Here is a 17,129-nt window from a genome sequence, read left to right on the forward strand (position 1 = left end):
GGACTGCAGTAAAGAGATATGGTAGATATAAAAGTATTCTATTCACTTTGTGACAGGTGAGCTAAAAAGAGAAAGTGCACCAAAACTTTAACCAAGGTGGGGACGCGGAAAGACGCCGACGCCGGGGCGAGTAGGATAGCTCTCCTTATACTTCGTATAGTCGAGCTAAAAATGGATTAAACAAAAAATGTTCCTATATATGTGGATTTCGATTAGTCTTGCACTAAATGGCAATGTGTGACCATGATGGCAAATATGTTAAGTTATATGCTAGGCAAAATATGGACTTGTATGAAAAATTTAACTAATTTCCAAGTCCAAAAAGGGCCATAATTCAGCCAAAATAGTTGTCAGAGTTATGTACTCTTGCCTACAGATGGAAATCATAGTGATAAACAAGTGTTTAAAGTTTAAAAAGCAATATGTCAAATAGTCTTGACAAAACATGGACATATATGAAAACAGAACCAATTTCCAAGTTCAAAAAGGGCCATAATTCAGCCAAAAAAGATGACAGAGTTATGTACTCTTGCCTATTGATAGAGACTATAATACTGAACAAGAGATAAAAGTTTCAAAGCCATATGTCAAACACTTTACACAAATATAAACTGGTACGAAAAACTTAATCAAGATTTCTAAGTCAGAAGGGGCCATAATTCAGCCAAAATGCTTGATGGGAGTTATGTACTCTTGCCTACAACTGGACATGGTGATGGTAAACAGTGTTGAAAGTTTCAAAGCTTTATCTCAAAAGACTTTGTCAAAATGTAAACTGGTACGAAAAACTTAACCAAGATTTCTAAGTCAAAAAGGGGCAATAATTCAACCAAAATGCTTGATGGAGTTATGTACTCTTGCCTACAACTGTACATGGTGATGGTAAACAAGTGTTGAAAGTTTCAAAAGCTTTATCTCAAAAAACTTTGTCAAAATGTAGACTGGTACGAAAAACTTAACCAAGACGTCTAAGTCAAAAGGGGCCATAATTCAGTCAAAATGCTAGACAGAGTTATGTACTGTTGCCTATAACTGGACATGGTGATGGTAAACAAGTGTGTGTTGAAAGTTTCAAAGCTTTATCTCAAAAGACTTTGTCAAAATGTGGACTGGTACGAAAAACTTAACCAGGGTGTGACACCGACGCCGTGGTGAGTAGGATAGCTCTACTTATTCTTCTAATAGTCGAGCTAAAAACAACATATGTTCAATGAACTGAAACCATTTGAACAATTTTAAAAAAGGCCTACCCAGAGATCATATGTATAGTTTCATCAAAAGGCATTCACTGGTTTTGAGGATGTTGTTTAATGAAATAGTTGATGAAAAAAAACCCTGCCCTCTGGCAGCCATGTTTTTTGATAAATCAGAAAAATTTGAACAATATTAGTAGGTCGCACAAGGACAGTCTGTGTGAAATTATTTTAAAATCGGGCTAGCAGTTCCACACAAAGAGTTTCGAAGTTTCCACTATATACATATAGGGAAAAGTGACCATGCCATGTTTTTTGATGAATCGGTATAATTTGAACAATCTTAGTGGAGGGTAAAATAAGGACCATTTGCGTGAAACTACTTTAAAATCAGAGCATCCGTTTAGATGTTGTTTGAAACTTTTTCTATTTTTAGCTCTGGCGGCCCCTATCAACAACCAAGCAGAACCGTTTGAACTTTGGTAGAGGACCATCCCATCCATGCCAAGTTTCATCAAAATCCATTCAGTGGTTTTGGAGACGTCATTAAAACATAATTGTTGGCAATGGACGACTTGACGGACGGACACACACACGCACAGACACAGCGTGATCACAATAAGCACATTATGCTCTGGTGAGCTAAAAACAAACGTACATTTTTAAATAAATTTGAGGGAAGACCTTAAACTGATTCTACGTACCAAGTTTGAAGGAAATCCATCCATTGGTTCAGGACATGAAGTCATTTAAATGGCTTCTATATTTCTGCAAGAGTAATACATGCATCCATCATGCTTAATATGTGTAACAATTATTAGTTTGAATAAAATCCATTTAGTGGTAATAAGATACAGTGTTGGTACATCTCATCTTCAGCCTGAAATTTTTAGGAAAAAGGGGACATAATTATTGTAGAGTTATGGACCTTGTGCCATATGACAAGTAATGGCATGGAAGAACTTTTTTAAATTTGAATCAAGTCCCTTATTTAGTAGTGAAAATGCATCGAAATTGCATGGAAATTAACCTAAAATTTGAAGTGAAAAGGGGCATAATTCTAGACAAGAGGGCCATGATGGCCCTATATCGATCACCAGTTTATCTGGCCTACTGACCTAGTTTTTGACCCCAAATGACCCAGTTTCGAATTTGACCTAAAGATCATCAAGACAAACATTCTAACCAAGTTTCATATAGATTGAGTCATAACTGATGCCTTTAGAGTGTTCACAAGATTGAGTCAAAATTGTAGCCTCTAGAGTGTTCACAAGCTTTTCCTTTGATTTGACCGGGTGACCTAGTTTTTGACCCTACATGACCTAGAAATCATTAAGACAATTATTCTGAGCAAGTTTCATAAATATTGGGTCACAACTGTGGCTTCTATAGTGTTCACAAGCTTTTACTTTGATCTGGTCTACTGACCTAGTTTTTGACCCCACAGGACCCAGATTCAAACTTGACCTAGAGATTGTCAAGACATTCTGACCAAGGATCATAACAATTGAGTCAAAATTGTGGCCTCTAGTGTTCACAAGCTTTTTCTTTGATTTGACCCAGTGACCTAGTTTTTGACCCCCTCCTGACCCAGATTCGAACTTGACCTAGAAATCATCAAGGCAACCATTCTGACCAAGTTTCATAAATAATGGGTTACAACTGTGGCCTCTAGAGTGTTCACAAGCTTTTCCTTTGATCTGGCCTACTGCCCTTGTTTTTGACCCCACATGACCCAGTTTCGAACTTGACCTAGAGATCAATAAGACTAACATTCTGACAGAGTTTCATAAAGATTGGATCACAAATGTGGCCTCTAGAGTGTTCACAAGGCAAATGTTGACAGACGCTGCCAGACAATGACCGGTCACAATAGCTCACCTTGTGCACTTTGTGCTCTGGTGAGCTAAAAATTATAGATCTTTCATCATACAAGGTGGGTGGTGATGCAGAACAACTATTTTGAATGCAATCTGTTTAGTAAGTACAGAGTGAAAGTGCACCTAAACTTTAACGTAAATTCAAAGTTAAGTGGGGATAATTTGTGAAATATTGGTGCAAAAATTATAGCCCTTGTATCATATGATGTCGGTGGTGATGAGAAATAACTATTCTGTGTTTCAATAACACAGATAAAGTGAACGTTCATCAAAACTTTAACAAAGGTGCAGACATGGCCGCCAGCATAGATGCCGAGGCAAGTAGGATAGCTCTTCATATACTTCACAGTTGAGTTGAAAATAACAAACAAATTTCAAGTTGTATATAATATTTTACTTTTCACATGTTATAAAGCATGATTAAAAGCTAGGTTTAAGAACATGGTTGGGCAGTACTGAATACAAGCAAAGAAGAATAAGTCACATTTATACCAAACAGAATATACTGGTGTTACTTCAATCACTTCTCTTCTCTCTGTTATAGTATTTTCCACTAAGCTAATATGTTTCCATCCATTGAACTATTTAAAAGGACCATCGAATTCCTATTACATAGAATGATACATTTGTAAGATATAAGGCAAAATAAACGTTAAGATAGCAGAAAACAAGGACTGCAGTAAAGAGATATGGCAGATATGAAGTATTCTAATTGTGCACATAAGTGAGTTATACACCTTTTTCCAGCATTTAATTTTACACTGTACAAACAATCCATGAAACTAGCAGATTCACTCTATTCTGATCAGCATTTCAGACAGGACTGGTACACTATTTCCTACAACCTCATAATTTTGTTATTTATAGGTATAGAAATTATATGAATGCTGTCAAATAAAAGATGCTTACTCTCTTTTGCAAATTCCTTTACTTTTATCACTCAACAATTCTGTATTTTGGCAATTATAGTTCATATCTGATAAGTGCCATTACATTTTGCTGTAGTCCTATACACTATAGTAACCCTGTATTTTCTGCTACCTTCTTATAACTAATTCAAAAGGATGGTTGTAAAAATTAAGCATTTTTAATCATACTGGTATAACATATTTGTCAACTTCTGTTAAATCTTATACTCTTCAAACTAAATGAGCAATTCCCAAAACCAGAATTGAATTTATTTTGTCCATAAAAAGATATTTCATGTCAAAGTTGTGCAGCAAAGTCCACACTGAATTATATAAATATTCTTAACTTCCGTACAAAGGAAAGAGTGAACTTTTTAAAGTTTTGGTGTTATCTAAAACCATTTCCAAGATTTTATATCCAAAATGTTAATATTATAGGTAAACTAAAGATGTGAGAGTAAACTATAAAACAATCATGTTGCCTGAAATTTACAAAGGGTAATGGCATTTCCAAAAAAATCCTGGTTTTCTGCTAAATGAGTTTTTCTAGGCTGTGTTTTTATACCAAAGATACTATCTGTTTTTTTTTTTAAAAATCCAAACAAACTGCTGTTGTGCAAGAGGTACAATGATTTGCACTTTTCTTACTTGCATTCAAAACAAGTTATCAACTATAGTAATCATTAGTTTCAAATCCCAAAGACAGATAAAAGTATTAAATTCCTGGTTATGTAGATCAATAAGATCAAAAGCAGACAAAAAGGTGTTTCCCCAAGCCACTGTAAGTATTTCTTAATTAGCAAACCAAATATCCATGAAACAAAATGCGCCGCGCCATGAGAAAACCAACATAGTGCGTTTGCGACCAGTATGGATCCAGACCAGCCTGTGCAGTCTGGTCAGGATCCATGCTGTTTGCTAACAGTTTCTCTAATTGCAATAGGCTTTGAAAGTGAAAAGCATGGCGATGGCAAATGCACTATGTTGGTTTTGGCGCAGCTCAAATGTAAAATGCAATTTAAAGCACCAATAAAAATGAGCATGATCTATGAAATTGTAGTTAATGAAGACAAACTGGAACTCCTGCAATAATAAATCAAATAAACTGCAAGACAAATGTTTTGTTTTTCTGCACGAGTAACGAAACTTGATCAAAATAGTCGAAAAACTGAACCCTTAACTTCTTTTTCAAGAACAATCAATCATTCTTTCAAGTAACGTATATTCTCTCTGTTTTGAAGGCAGGGAAATTTGAAAGTGAAAAAGCAAACAATATTTCATTTTTAAATCAGTCAAATGTGACTTTTACTTTAGTGAGAAAAAGAAAAACAGGTTAGTCATTTTATATATATACAATATTATACATAATTGATATGTACACTAATAAAATGAATTGTGTGAAAGCTATCATCGTAAAAATGAATATGAAAAACAAACTATCACAAATAATAATGTAATAATGTATCACAACACAGTTTTATCGAGTAAAGTACCAGACCTTTCTTTTTTTACAATGCATGACTTTATAAAGCTCCTTTATATACATAATAAAACTAAAAGACTACATTTTTAAGAAATAAAAGTGTTCTACTTGAAAGAAATATTTGAGGAATACAATCTTATTGCTTTTAAAATGGAATTATTTTACTTGAAACTAAATTGAAACTAACGAGAGGACCAAACGCACCTTAGATGCTCACCTAAGGGGACACAGACCTTTTGACCTTTCCTTTGACTAAATTTAGTGAACATCCCGAGACAGTCAATTAATGGGTCCAGCCACTCATAAAAGGTTACAAGCAGAACAATTTGAATAAACCCCGAGAAGTCCGTGCAAGCATGCTATATACAAATTATTGTAACAAGCCATCAAGCAGTTCATGAAATGACGTAGGTCAATGACTTTTTTTTCTGTTTTTAGCTCTGGTTATCCATTAATAGGCTGAAGACAGCCAGTTGAACAAACCTGAAAAAGAGGTTCATACAATGATACAGACCAAGTTTTGTGAACGCCCAAAGAATGGTTCATAAAAAAATGTTTTTAGTTCTATATTTAGCTGTAGTGATCCCTAAAGGTGCCAAGTCGAACCATCTGAATAAACTGTAGAGGTTCATACAAGAATGTTAAAAGCTAATTTGGTAAAGATCCATCACATGGATAAAGATCAGATATTGTTTAAAGGTCTGATAGCCCTGTAAACGGCCAAGCATAACCATTTGATCAGATTTGACAAAAAAGTCAAAACAAGGATGCTACAGACCATGTCCGGTGAAACTCCATAAAGTGGTTTGTGAGAAGAAGTCAATGGTTTTTCTATTTATAGCTCTTTTGGCCCCTTAAAAATGACAAAGGGAAACTATTTAAACAAGAGCTCATAGAACACAAAATGCCCCCCTTGATGCATTATGATTCAGTAATTGCACAAGGAACAGAAATTATTTGGTCACTGTGCACAAGAGTTCTACTGTTCTTGGGCAAATTGACCTTGATCTTTGACCTGTTGACCTCAAAATCAATAGGGATCATCTGCTGGTCATGATAAACATCCCTTTTAAGTTTAGTGATCCTAGGCCTTAGCATTCTCAAGTTATCTTCCGGACATATATTTGCTGTTCCAGGCCACTGTGACCTTGACCACTGACCTACTGACCTCAAAATCAATAGGGTCACCTGCTGGTCATGATCAACCTCCCTATTAAGTTTCGTGATCCTAAGCCCAAGCGTTCTCAAGTTATCATCTGGAAATGATTTTTCTGTTCCAGGTCCATGTGTCCTTGACCTTTGGCCTACTGACCTCAAAATCAATAGGGGTCATCTGCTGGTCATTGTCAACCTCCCTATCAACTTTCGTGATCATAGGCCTAAGCGTTCTTGAGTTATCATCCAGAAACAGTTAAACTGTTCCTGGTCATGGTGACCTTGACTTACTGACCTCAAAATCAATAGGGGTCATCTGCTGGTCATGACCAACCTCCCTATCAACTTTCATGATCCTAGGCTCAAGCTTTCTTGAGTTATCATCCGGAAACACTTTAACTGCTCTGTGTCACTGTGACCTTGACCTTTAACCTACTGATCTCAAAATCAATAGGGGTCATCTGCTGGTTATGACCAACCACCCTATAAACTTTCATGATCCTAAGCCCAAGCGTTCTTGAGTTATCATCCTGAAACGGATTGGTATACATCTCAACCTACAGACATCTGCAAAACAATATACCCCTCCTTGTGAGAGGACCATATTACTATGCTATAGACCAAGTTTGGTGTAATTCTGACAGTAGTGTCATCGTTGTTTAAGTATATATGGTGATGTTGAACGATCGCTGCAGGTTATTTGATGCTGGACCATCCACAAACATCTGAAGTTCACCCTGAAGAAAGGTCAGGTGAGAAAATAAAACTGTTCTTTAAAAACATTATATTTGATATATAATGAAGACAGACTTTACATATGAATTAAGAAGTATAAATTATCTATACAATCTAATAAAAGTGTACTATGTAATAAACCGGACAAGTTTCATGCAAACCTGCATAAACAGTTCTGTTTGAGAGAACTTTCATCAAATTTAGCTTTGTCTTTACTTAAAAATTCAGAAATTAAAACCGAGAAACATCTATAGTTGGTTTTACAGAATGTCCTACTTCCTACTAACCCGATATACTTCTCTCAGTGGAAGGTATATATTTTATTTGGGAAATATGCATATAAAAAGTTATTTATTCCCACTTTTAGTGGCTACTAACAACTGTACTTTATCTCAATTGGCAAGTATTAAAAGCAAAATATTCAAATAAAATCATATCTGAAATTTCACATACAGACAATTAAACACCCTGTTTGGATTTAAAACAGACATGATTGACAGTGTGTAAAAGAAAATAATGAAAGATCATCGCATAAAATAGTTTAAAAATCACAACGGAGTGTTCAAAGGCTGAAATTAAAACATACAGTGGTATCTTGCCAAGAAGGCGACAAATGAAATATCTTTATGATAAACAAGAAAAGCATTTGTGAAACATTCATTTCCCCAAAAATGGAACACCAGACACAGGGAAAAACTTGGCTGTAAAATTAAATTTGTTGAACTTCTACTTGAAACTTCTGTAACTCACTGATTTAACAAAATCAAACATCAAAATAAAACTTGGTGGCATATGTATACCAGTTCCTTAAATATTGTGGACATCTTAAAAGGTCTAAGTTGTGAACATTCTTTGAAAAGACAGAAATATGAAGGGTGTTTTCACACTTGTTGTCTGAAAGGTATTTGTACCCGTTGGACTTGCTCGAGACCTACGAGGAGTGCACAGAGGAAACATGAACTTGACTAGCGCCACCAAAGACATTTAAACTTTTTTGTTAAGTATAACTGGAACCCCTTGAATTGTCAAAAGCAAGTTAACCTTACCCCAAGTTAACATGTGATCTCTCTACCTTGGAGGTCTGAACATTCTCTTGAGTGGGACATTATGCTGAACATCTGTGTCAGCTTACTTTGGAATCCCTCTCCTCAATCAAAAATAATTCTATAGCCGATAAACAAACTGTTTCTAATGGACAGACAAGCCAACAAACCGATGTAGGAACCAACAATAAGGACAGAGTGAGTACTAAATGCCTGTCTCTGCAGGAATATAAAACAACTAGCAGTACAAAATTATTGCGCTATCCTTCAGTGTATAATACAGTGTAAATATTTATTAACAACATATATAGCACATTTCTTTATCCTTTAAACTCTTTATTATGGCTGAAATGCTGATGAATTAATGAAACTAGTATTACAACAAGCAAGTCTGTGTTCAATAAAGCTATAAGATACTTATATAAAAAATAAGCTAAAAACGGGACAAACATAAGATTTCACACTCTTTAATGTTTGCAGTCAAAATCAAAGCTTTTTAAAATCATTTTGAATCAATCTTCCTTGTTCCAAATATAAAAGCACCAAAAAGCAAATTAGTCATTCTCTGGAAATGTATTTTAATAGCCAAGGTACTGTATACTGATATTACAACTAAACGACAAAAGTAAACCAGAATTTCCTGTTTCTAAAAGTTTCAGTTCTGCCTGCGATGGCGTGAAATAAACAGTTTTATGCAAGCTGTTTACTCCATTGTTAACTTGATTACTTTTTCTGAGATGCTTTTGGTTTCTGGAACATATCTCCAATACTTACAAGCATATCTGTTCGGTAACTGTAAACATTTCATCAGTCAGTGGTGGAAAAAAGTTTTAAAACTTTAACAAAATTGTTTCTAAAGTAGCACATTTTAAACACATCTGTTTTAGCTAACCATACAATCCAATCATTTCCTCTAAAAGACATTACCCAGCCAAGAATTGAATGAAAATAAAATGATTACCAGCTAATGAAAATAATCACCCGCATCATAGAAACTTTTTTCCCCCTGTTAATCCGGAATCTGATTAATATAATCGACACTTTAACAACTACCTATATCAAATGCGATTAGTTAGATCCAATACAAATTGAACAGAGTTAAGCCTAACACACATAAAGCAAGAAGATACCAACTAAATGTATATTAAGCCGCGCCATGAGAAAACCAACATAGTGCGTTTGCGACCAGCATGGATCCAGACCAGCCTGCACATCCGCGCAGTATGGTCAGGATCCATGCTGTTCGCTAACAGTTTCTCTGATTGCAATAGGCTTTGAAAGCAAACAGCATGGATACTGACCAGACTGCGCAGATGCGCAGGCTGGTCTGGATCCATGCTAGTAGCAAAGCCATTATGTTGGTTTTCTCATAGCGCGGCTCATATTAAGCTTCTTTCCAGAAAAGCAGAACAATATCTTGTACATACAGTCATTTCCTTAAAATACTGGTCCCAACTGCATTTCCCAATACAAAAAACAAATAATTTCCCTTTTCAAAATAAGCAGAGATCCCTTGTCCGTCTCCCAGATATGTGCATATAAATGAGGCATTAATGGTGTTTGGGAAAAAACATAAAAAAATCCAAGAAAAAAATATGTAACTGAATAATCTATCAAAACATAATTAAAACTTAAAAATAAAGTCTGACATAAAATGTGGCTTAAAAATACTACGTTATGATTGAATGTTACTCCACTTTCCACTTTTCCCTTTAAATTCTTTCTATCCTATAGCACAATGCATTTGCATTATAAATGCTAAATAAATACTTTTACTATCTAGGCTATGAACTGTTAATACATTACGACAAAGCTGTACATCTCATTTTTTCTCCATTTTCCATTGAGAGAAAACAATACATTTTGCTATATGTTCACCGAAACTTTTCCTTTCTTATCTATGATAAATTTGATCACAACTCCACCTTGTATGTTGTCACAGTTTTCGTTGTGAACGGATTACTACTGGCACTGTTTGTGGTCTGAGTTACTTGCCCTTGGGCTGAATTTTTTGCTGCCCAGGCAACATCGAATGGGTCAAAAGTGTCCTCATTTTTCACTGGGGTTTTAGACTGATTCTGTGTTGTATTTGTAACAGTAGTCTGTTGATGACTTGAAGCCCAGTCTGTGTCTGTTGGCCAAACACTTTCTGCAGTTGTGGCATTACCATTTAACTGAAAACTTTGGTGATGGGCCATTTCCAGCAAAGTATGCTTTTTAGTGTTTTGTTGTTGTTGCCACGAAGTAATATTACCCGAATCCATGGAATGACTTCTGTTGTGGTCGTGCAGCAATGGTCGTGTTGTTGTTATTATAGATCCTGATATTCCACTAGATGGCGTTGGCGTAGAACTTGCCGTGTTAACAAAAGGGTTGGTTGAAGGAGATGCCCGACCCTGAACATTTTCTATTTTTGCCGCAGTTGTTACAGCATGACTTGGGGACCCCCATGGATTGGTCTGGTGCAATGGAGGCGCCGGATGATTAATAACTGAAGTGCAACAATAATAACATCTATTACACATTGAACACAGTAAGAACTAAAGATTTAACCCTTACCATGCTGGACACGATTGATTCTGCCTTTGCGGTCAGTGTAGACCAAGATCAGCCTGCACATCCGTGCTGTCTAATCAGGGTCTGCACTGTTCGCTATTCAGTCAGTAAATTTTCAGTAAATATCCCGTCAAATAATAAATGGTACTGCCCAAAATGGAAGATGAACCAGTCCATTATTGAAATTTAGCATGGTAAGGGTTAATGCCTCGGAAACCGAACAACTAATAACAATCCTTGTTTTGTAGCCATTGAAATAAGGTAAGTTATATATTCATGCAAGAGGAAAATACATACTAAATTCTAAGCTTTTCTGTAATAGACTACTGTAAAACAATCTAATTACACTTGCATAAAAATTTGTGATTTCAACAGCTGTGTTTTGAGACAAGAATTTGTGAAACAAGAGCTGCCCGTAAGACAGCCAGTGCTCGACTATTCGAATCGTTGTTCACAGAAGCAGGAATATTAATCGAATGTTAAAATATCAATGGAATTTCAACCAAAAGCTTTAACCAGAAGTTTTCTATCTCCAAAAGGGGGCATAATTTGCCCAAAATACATGTCAGAGTTATGGGACTTGATGCAATCAACTAGTTTTATAACCCCGAAGACACAAGTGAAGTTTCAATTTAATATCTGCATTTGTTCTGCAGATGTTAACTTGCAGGCAAAACTTTAACTAGAATTTTCTAAGTCCAAAAGGGGGCATAATTTGCCCAAAATACATATCAGAGTTATGGGACTTGACCCAGTGAGGTTGGTAACTGATCTAGAAAAAGAAAAAATAAGTTTCAAATCTATATGCCATTAAGTAATAGCTATATGTACTTGCATGCAAAACTTTAACCAGGAATTTCTAAGTCCAAAAGGGGGCACAATTTGGCCAAATTGCATGTCAGTTATGGTTCTTGGTGCTATCACCTAGTTTCATAATCATGAAGACACATGTGAAGTTTCAATTCAATATCTGCATTAGTTTTGTAGATAGAAACTTGCATATAAAACTTTAACTTGAATTTTCTAAGTCCAAAGTGTGACGCCGACGCCAGGGTGAGTAGAATAGCTAGACTATTCTTCGAATAGTCGAGCTAAAGAAAATACTAACAGTTAAAGATATATGGGACTTATCTTCATCTTTGTTCTTTGGTATTTCATGTGACTGACAGAAAAACAAAATCTACGAAAAGTAATTTCAACTGCATATTCATGATTTCACAATAACAATCAGATTTTTCTGTAAACTAATTTTTGTTAAGATTTTAATGTCCAGGGGTCAAATTTAGCTTTTTTTTCTACTAGCTCAAATCAGCTAGTGCTTGTCTTGATCACTAGCTAAAAGGAAAAGCTACTAGCTGAATTTAAACAATAATAATATATAAATATATATATATATATTCTACTAGCTACAATAGCTAGTGCTATTTCTATCTGTTTAACAGCTTAAGTTCACATTGAGTTGTTGCAGTAATGCCACCTATTCTATATTTGCATTATTATATTATTTGTAATCATTGTCATGTCTACATCTTGCATGAGTTTTGTTGAAAAATAAAAAATCCAATATAAACATAAATAATAATGTTCCTTTCATAACAAAAATGATTTGAAGAAATTTTCATGGTACATTATTAAGTAGCTAAAATTAGCTAGTACATTCCAAAACCACTAGCTATTCTAAAATTCCACTTGCACTTAGCACGCTAGTCTAAATTTGAACCCTGATTGTCACACTTACACAACTATAGACCATATGGGGACTTTCCTGCTTTTTACTGTGAATGTGTAGGTTGTGCCCCTACAAGCAATATTTCAGGCACAGCTAGGGTACCTGGGTAGAAAAACCAACCTGCCATAAGGCAACTGGTTTGCTGTCTTACACCAATGAATACTACACCAAAAGCCATGCTCTGAACTCACAGCCATGAGGGGCAAGTGATTTAAAGTCAGCAGCCTTAACCACTTGCCAATTGTGGTCCCTCCCAGAAAAATATCCTTCCTTTATGTTCATCTGCACATCTAGCTTGTTCATCTGTGTAAGTTTGAAGCAAATCAGGGTAATAGTGTGGGAGGAGTTGAACACAAGATTTTGGGATGTATGTAAGGACAGCAGCAATGTTATGAAGCCCCACACATAAATGGGGGGTGGTGGGGGGGGGCATGAAAACTTGACCAAATCAGGACACTGACACCAAGGAATGGGTGAGTGTAACAGCTCTACCTATTCTTCCAAGGCAAGCTAAAATTCTCACCTTGTTGAGTTGTGTGGAATGTAGTTGGCATTGAGTGTTGTTTAACAAGGTAAGCATTCTGTGTCCCCTGCACTGGGGCTGAGGCAAAAGGGTCTTCTGTTAGTGCAGACAAGCCTTGTGTAAGTTGCTGACACATCTGGGAGATAGAATCTTCATTCTCCGGTGAAGGCACCTCATGTATTACTCCATTATTGTTCAGACCTGAAACACACAAAAAATCAATGGCTACAATATATCTGCAGGGTTTTCCCTCGTTTTTTTTTTTTATTTGGGAGTCCATGGACTCCCATGGCTGCTAATTTAAGGGTCCCTAATAATTTTTTGGGGTCCACAAATTATTGACCTTGAAAATGGACATTATTACTATAAAAATTTACCCTAAAACCGAATGAACTTGTATCTTTTTAATTTAGATAGCAGCTGATTCAATATTTCGGAATGGTATCTTTCAAAATGGCATGAGCTTCTCAATTCAGACTGATAACAAAAGGTGTGATAGTCTTTTTGTTATGATCAAATAGCCAGTAATTACCGGCAATTAACGTGTCACCTCGTGTCAACTATGTTGTTCACAGTTTGATCTCGGTTAAAGAAAATACTCGATCCTTATTAGTATCATAATTTTTGTGATTTATTAATATTTTTTCATCAAAATACTTTAAATTTATATGAAATTAATTTTGTTTAATAGAAAAATAAACCATTCGATCTTTTACGGAACATAACGGCAATCTTAGATTTTAGCTGTAACAGTCAGCGCGGAGAGTAGTTTCCCTTTACCAAAATTGACACAACATTCTCGGAAGGACGAACAAGGGCAAATCTATATGCCCTCGCCCCCCCTCAAAGTGGGGGCATACAAATGCTGATTTATCTATTTTCAAAGGTAGCAATAACATGTTTGTTCCCTGTCCCTGCAAGATCCCTCTGATATCTATCTTTGCACCATCCAGTACCCTGCGATCCTGCAGATGTTATACAGGGCGTCAAGTGCTTTTGGGAGTCAAAAATATAGGTAGGATCCTGAAATATAGGTATTTAGGGGCCAGAAATATAGGATTATATAGGTTGCTTATAATGAAGAAAACAAGTCAGACAAGTGTTTTATCCTCCTCCACCACCTACCAGCACTCTCTTTTATTAAACATCAAATACAAAGGAACAGAAAAAGTGGCTACTTTTATGATTTTAAACAAATAACATTTTAACATGTATCTTACTTTCATAATAAACTATTAATTCACCAACAGACAAAACTTTACCAATACTGGTACTCAAATCAGTTTAACAGGGAATTAGGCAAACCAAGCCATATTGCTAACAACAGGCATTCTGAGGCTTAATTATGAAACATTAAGGCTTGTTTATTCTGAAAACAAAATAAAAACATGTGCATTTCCTATTCACATTTTTATACATGAAAGCTTTAAGAAATGGAAAATATTCCAATTGAAAAAAGAACTTCCATTACTTAAAGCTTTCCTAAAGCTGGGCTGGGCAGGGTCGCTACACCTGAAAGGAATACAAATTTCAATGCCTAAAAGGTAACAGCATATTTATAAACTCAATAATCATAGAATTACTTCTTTTTTAATGGTTTGAATGACCTTTGTATTCCTTGCTTACCACAAAATTTCCAGATTATAGGTATTTATAGGTATTTTGGCAAAATATAGGATTTTATAGGTTATTATAGGTAGAGGGCTAAAATATAGGTAAATATAGGTAACTTGACGCCCTGTGTTATATCATAACAAGACCTGTCACTAATGGTGACAAATGCCCCACAGCACCTTGACCTTTGACCCAGTGACCTTGACCTTTGACCTGGTGACCCCAAAGTCAATAGGGGTCGTGTACTCAATAAGTACTACCAGCATGTGAAGTTTGAAGGTCCTGGGTGCAGTGGTTCGCGAGTAAAGTGCCTTCATGCAAAACGTTAACGTTGTGTCGAACGAACGAACAAACAGTTGAAAACTAATATGCCTCCCTTCGGGGGCATAAAAAATACATCTGTAATTTCTACAGTAGGAAATAGAAGAAACAAACTTTTCAACTATTTATATCTGGATTCCACTAATCAAAAACCTTTTCTGTTTTTTAAGTTTCTGTTCACAAACCTGCTGACTTTGGGGGAGAAATTTCCATTGCATTCTGTCTCTGTAAGGTAGAAGGCAACTCATTTAACCTCAGTGATAAGGTTCTCTTGAATGGTGAAGAGGCTTCCTGTAGCTTGGAGAAACCACGGAATGAACCCTGTCGTACCAGAAGGTTCTGGGTGGCATGTGGACGCTGCACAGCAAACGGATTGTCGACTTTCTTTACCGGCACTGGTTCTGTAAACAGCGAGAAGATATTTCTTATCCATCCGAAAAACTACATTCAGTGAATACCTCACAAACAAGAGCTGTCCGTAAGACAGCCAAGCTCGACTATTCGAAATATTGTCACAGAAGCAGGAAATTATTACCCAAAATGTTAAATATCAAAAGAGTTTTAAGTTCGAAACGGGACATAATTTGACTAAAATGCATATCAGAGTTATGGGACTTGATGCTATCAACTAGTTTAATAACCCCGAAGAAACATGTTAAGTTTCAATTCCATATCTGCATTAGTTTTGGAGATAGTAACTTGCATGTAAAACTTTAACCAGAATTTTCTAAGTCCAAAAGGGGGCATAATTTGCTCAAAATACATGTTAAGAGTTATGGAACTTGACCCAGTGAGGTTGGTAACTGACCTAGAAAAAGAATAAATAAGTTTCAAAGCTATATGCCTTTTGGTAATAGCTGTATGTACTTGCACGCAAAACTTTAACCAGGATTTTCTAAGTCCAAAAGGGGGCATAATTTGCCCAAAATACAAGTCAGAGTTATGGACTTGATTCTATCAACTAGTTTTATAACCCCGAAGACACATGTGAAGTTTCAATTTAATATCTGCATTAGTTTTGGAGATAGTAACTTGCATGTAAAACTTTAACCAGGATTTTCTAAGTCCAAAAGGGGGCATAATTTGCTCAAAATACATGTCAGAGTTATGGGACTTGGCCCAGTGAGGTAGGTAATTGATCTAGAAAAAGAAAAAATAAGTTTCAAATCAATATGCCTTTTAGTAATAGCTGTATGTACTTGCACGCAAAACTTTAACCAGAATTTTCTAAGTCCAAAAGGGGGCATAATTTGGCCAAAATACATGTCAGAGTTATGGGACTTGACCCAGTGAGGTAGGTAATTGATCTAGAAAAAGAAAAAATAAGTTTCAAATCTATATGCCTTTTAGTAATAGCTGTATGTACTTGCACGCAAAACTTTAACCAAAATTTTCTAAGTACAAAAGGGGGCATAATTTGGCCAAAATGAAGGTCAGAGTTATGGGACTTGGTGCTATCAACTAGTTTTATAACCCCGAAGACACATGTGAAGTTTCAATTCAATATCTGCATTAGTTTTGGAGATAGTAACTTGCATGTAAAACTTTAACCAGAATTTTCTAAGTCCAAAAGGGGGCATAATTTGCTCAAAATACATGTTAGAGTTATGGAACTTGACCCAGTGAGGTTGGTAATTGACCTAGAAAAAGAATAAATAAGTTTCAAAGCTATATGCCTTTAAATGATAGCTGTATGTACTTGCATGCAAAAACTTAACCAAGGTGTGACGCTGACGCCGACGCCAGGGTGAGTAGAATAGCTAGACTATTCTTCGAATAGTCGAGCTAAAAATCTACCTACTACACTTGAATCACAAATGGTCCAGACAACCTTTGAAAAAAGATGCTACCTTTCACCAGATATTTCAGATGTCTTCATGAGATAAAATAATGGACTGTCAAATCCAATGTCCATCTTATTTTTCGCATGTTAAAAGCAGAAACATCTAACTTACAACATTTCTGCTATCCGTATTTGTTCTCAATTCA

General features: G+C 35.8%; 1 protein-coding gene across 3 annotated transcripts in view; it reads right to left on the reverse strand.

Moving 5' to 3' along the window:
- Positions 1 to 5,161: 5,161 nt before the first annotated feature.
- The window catches only part of LOC123544856 (protein numb-like), a 39,812-nt gene continuing 27,844 nt past the window's right edge, over positions 5,162 to 17,129 (reverse strand). For all 3 annotated transcript variants that reach the window (XM_053541179.1, XM_053541183.1, XM_045330932.2), the window contains 3 exons: positions 15,326 to 15,541; positions 13,206 to 13,406; positions 5,162 to 10,888 (listed from right to left, as the gene is read on the reverse strand). In XM_053541179.1, coding sequence (XP_053397154.1) covers positions 10,311 to 10,888; positions 13,206 to 13,406; positions 15,326 to 15,541 — 995 coding nt within the window. In that variant the 3' untranslated portion in view covers positions 5,162 to 10,310. The remainder of the gene's footprint in view (positions 10,889 to 13,205; positions 13,407 to 15,325; positions 15,542 to 17,129) is intronic.

Source organism: Mercenaria mercenaria, chromosome 1, assembly GCF_021730395.1.
Source record: "Mercenaria mercenaria strain notata chromosome 1, MADL_Memer_1, whole genome shotgun sequence".
NCBI classification, from domain to species: Eukaryota; Metazoa; Mollusca; class Bivalvia; order Venerida; family Veneridae; genus Mercenaria; species Mercenaria mercenaria.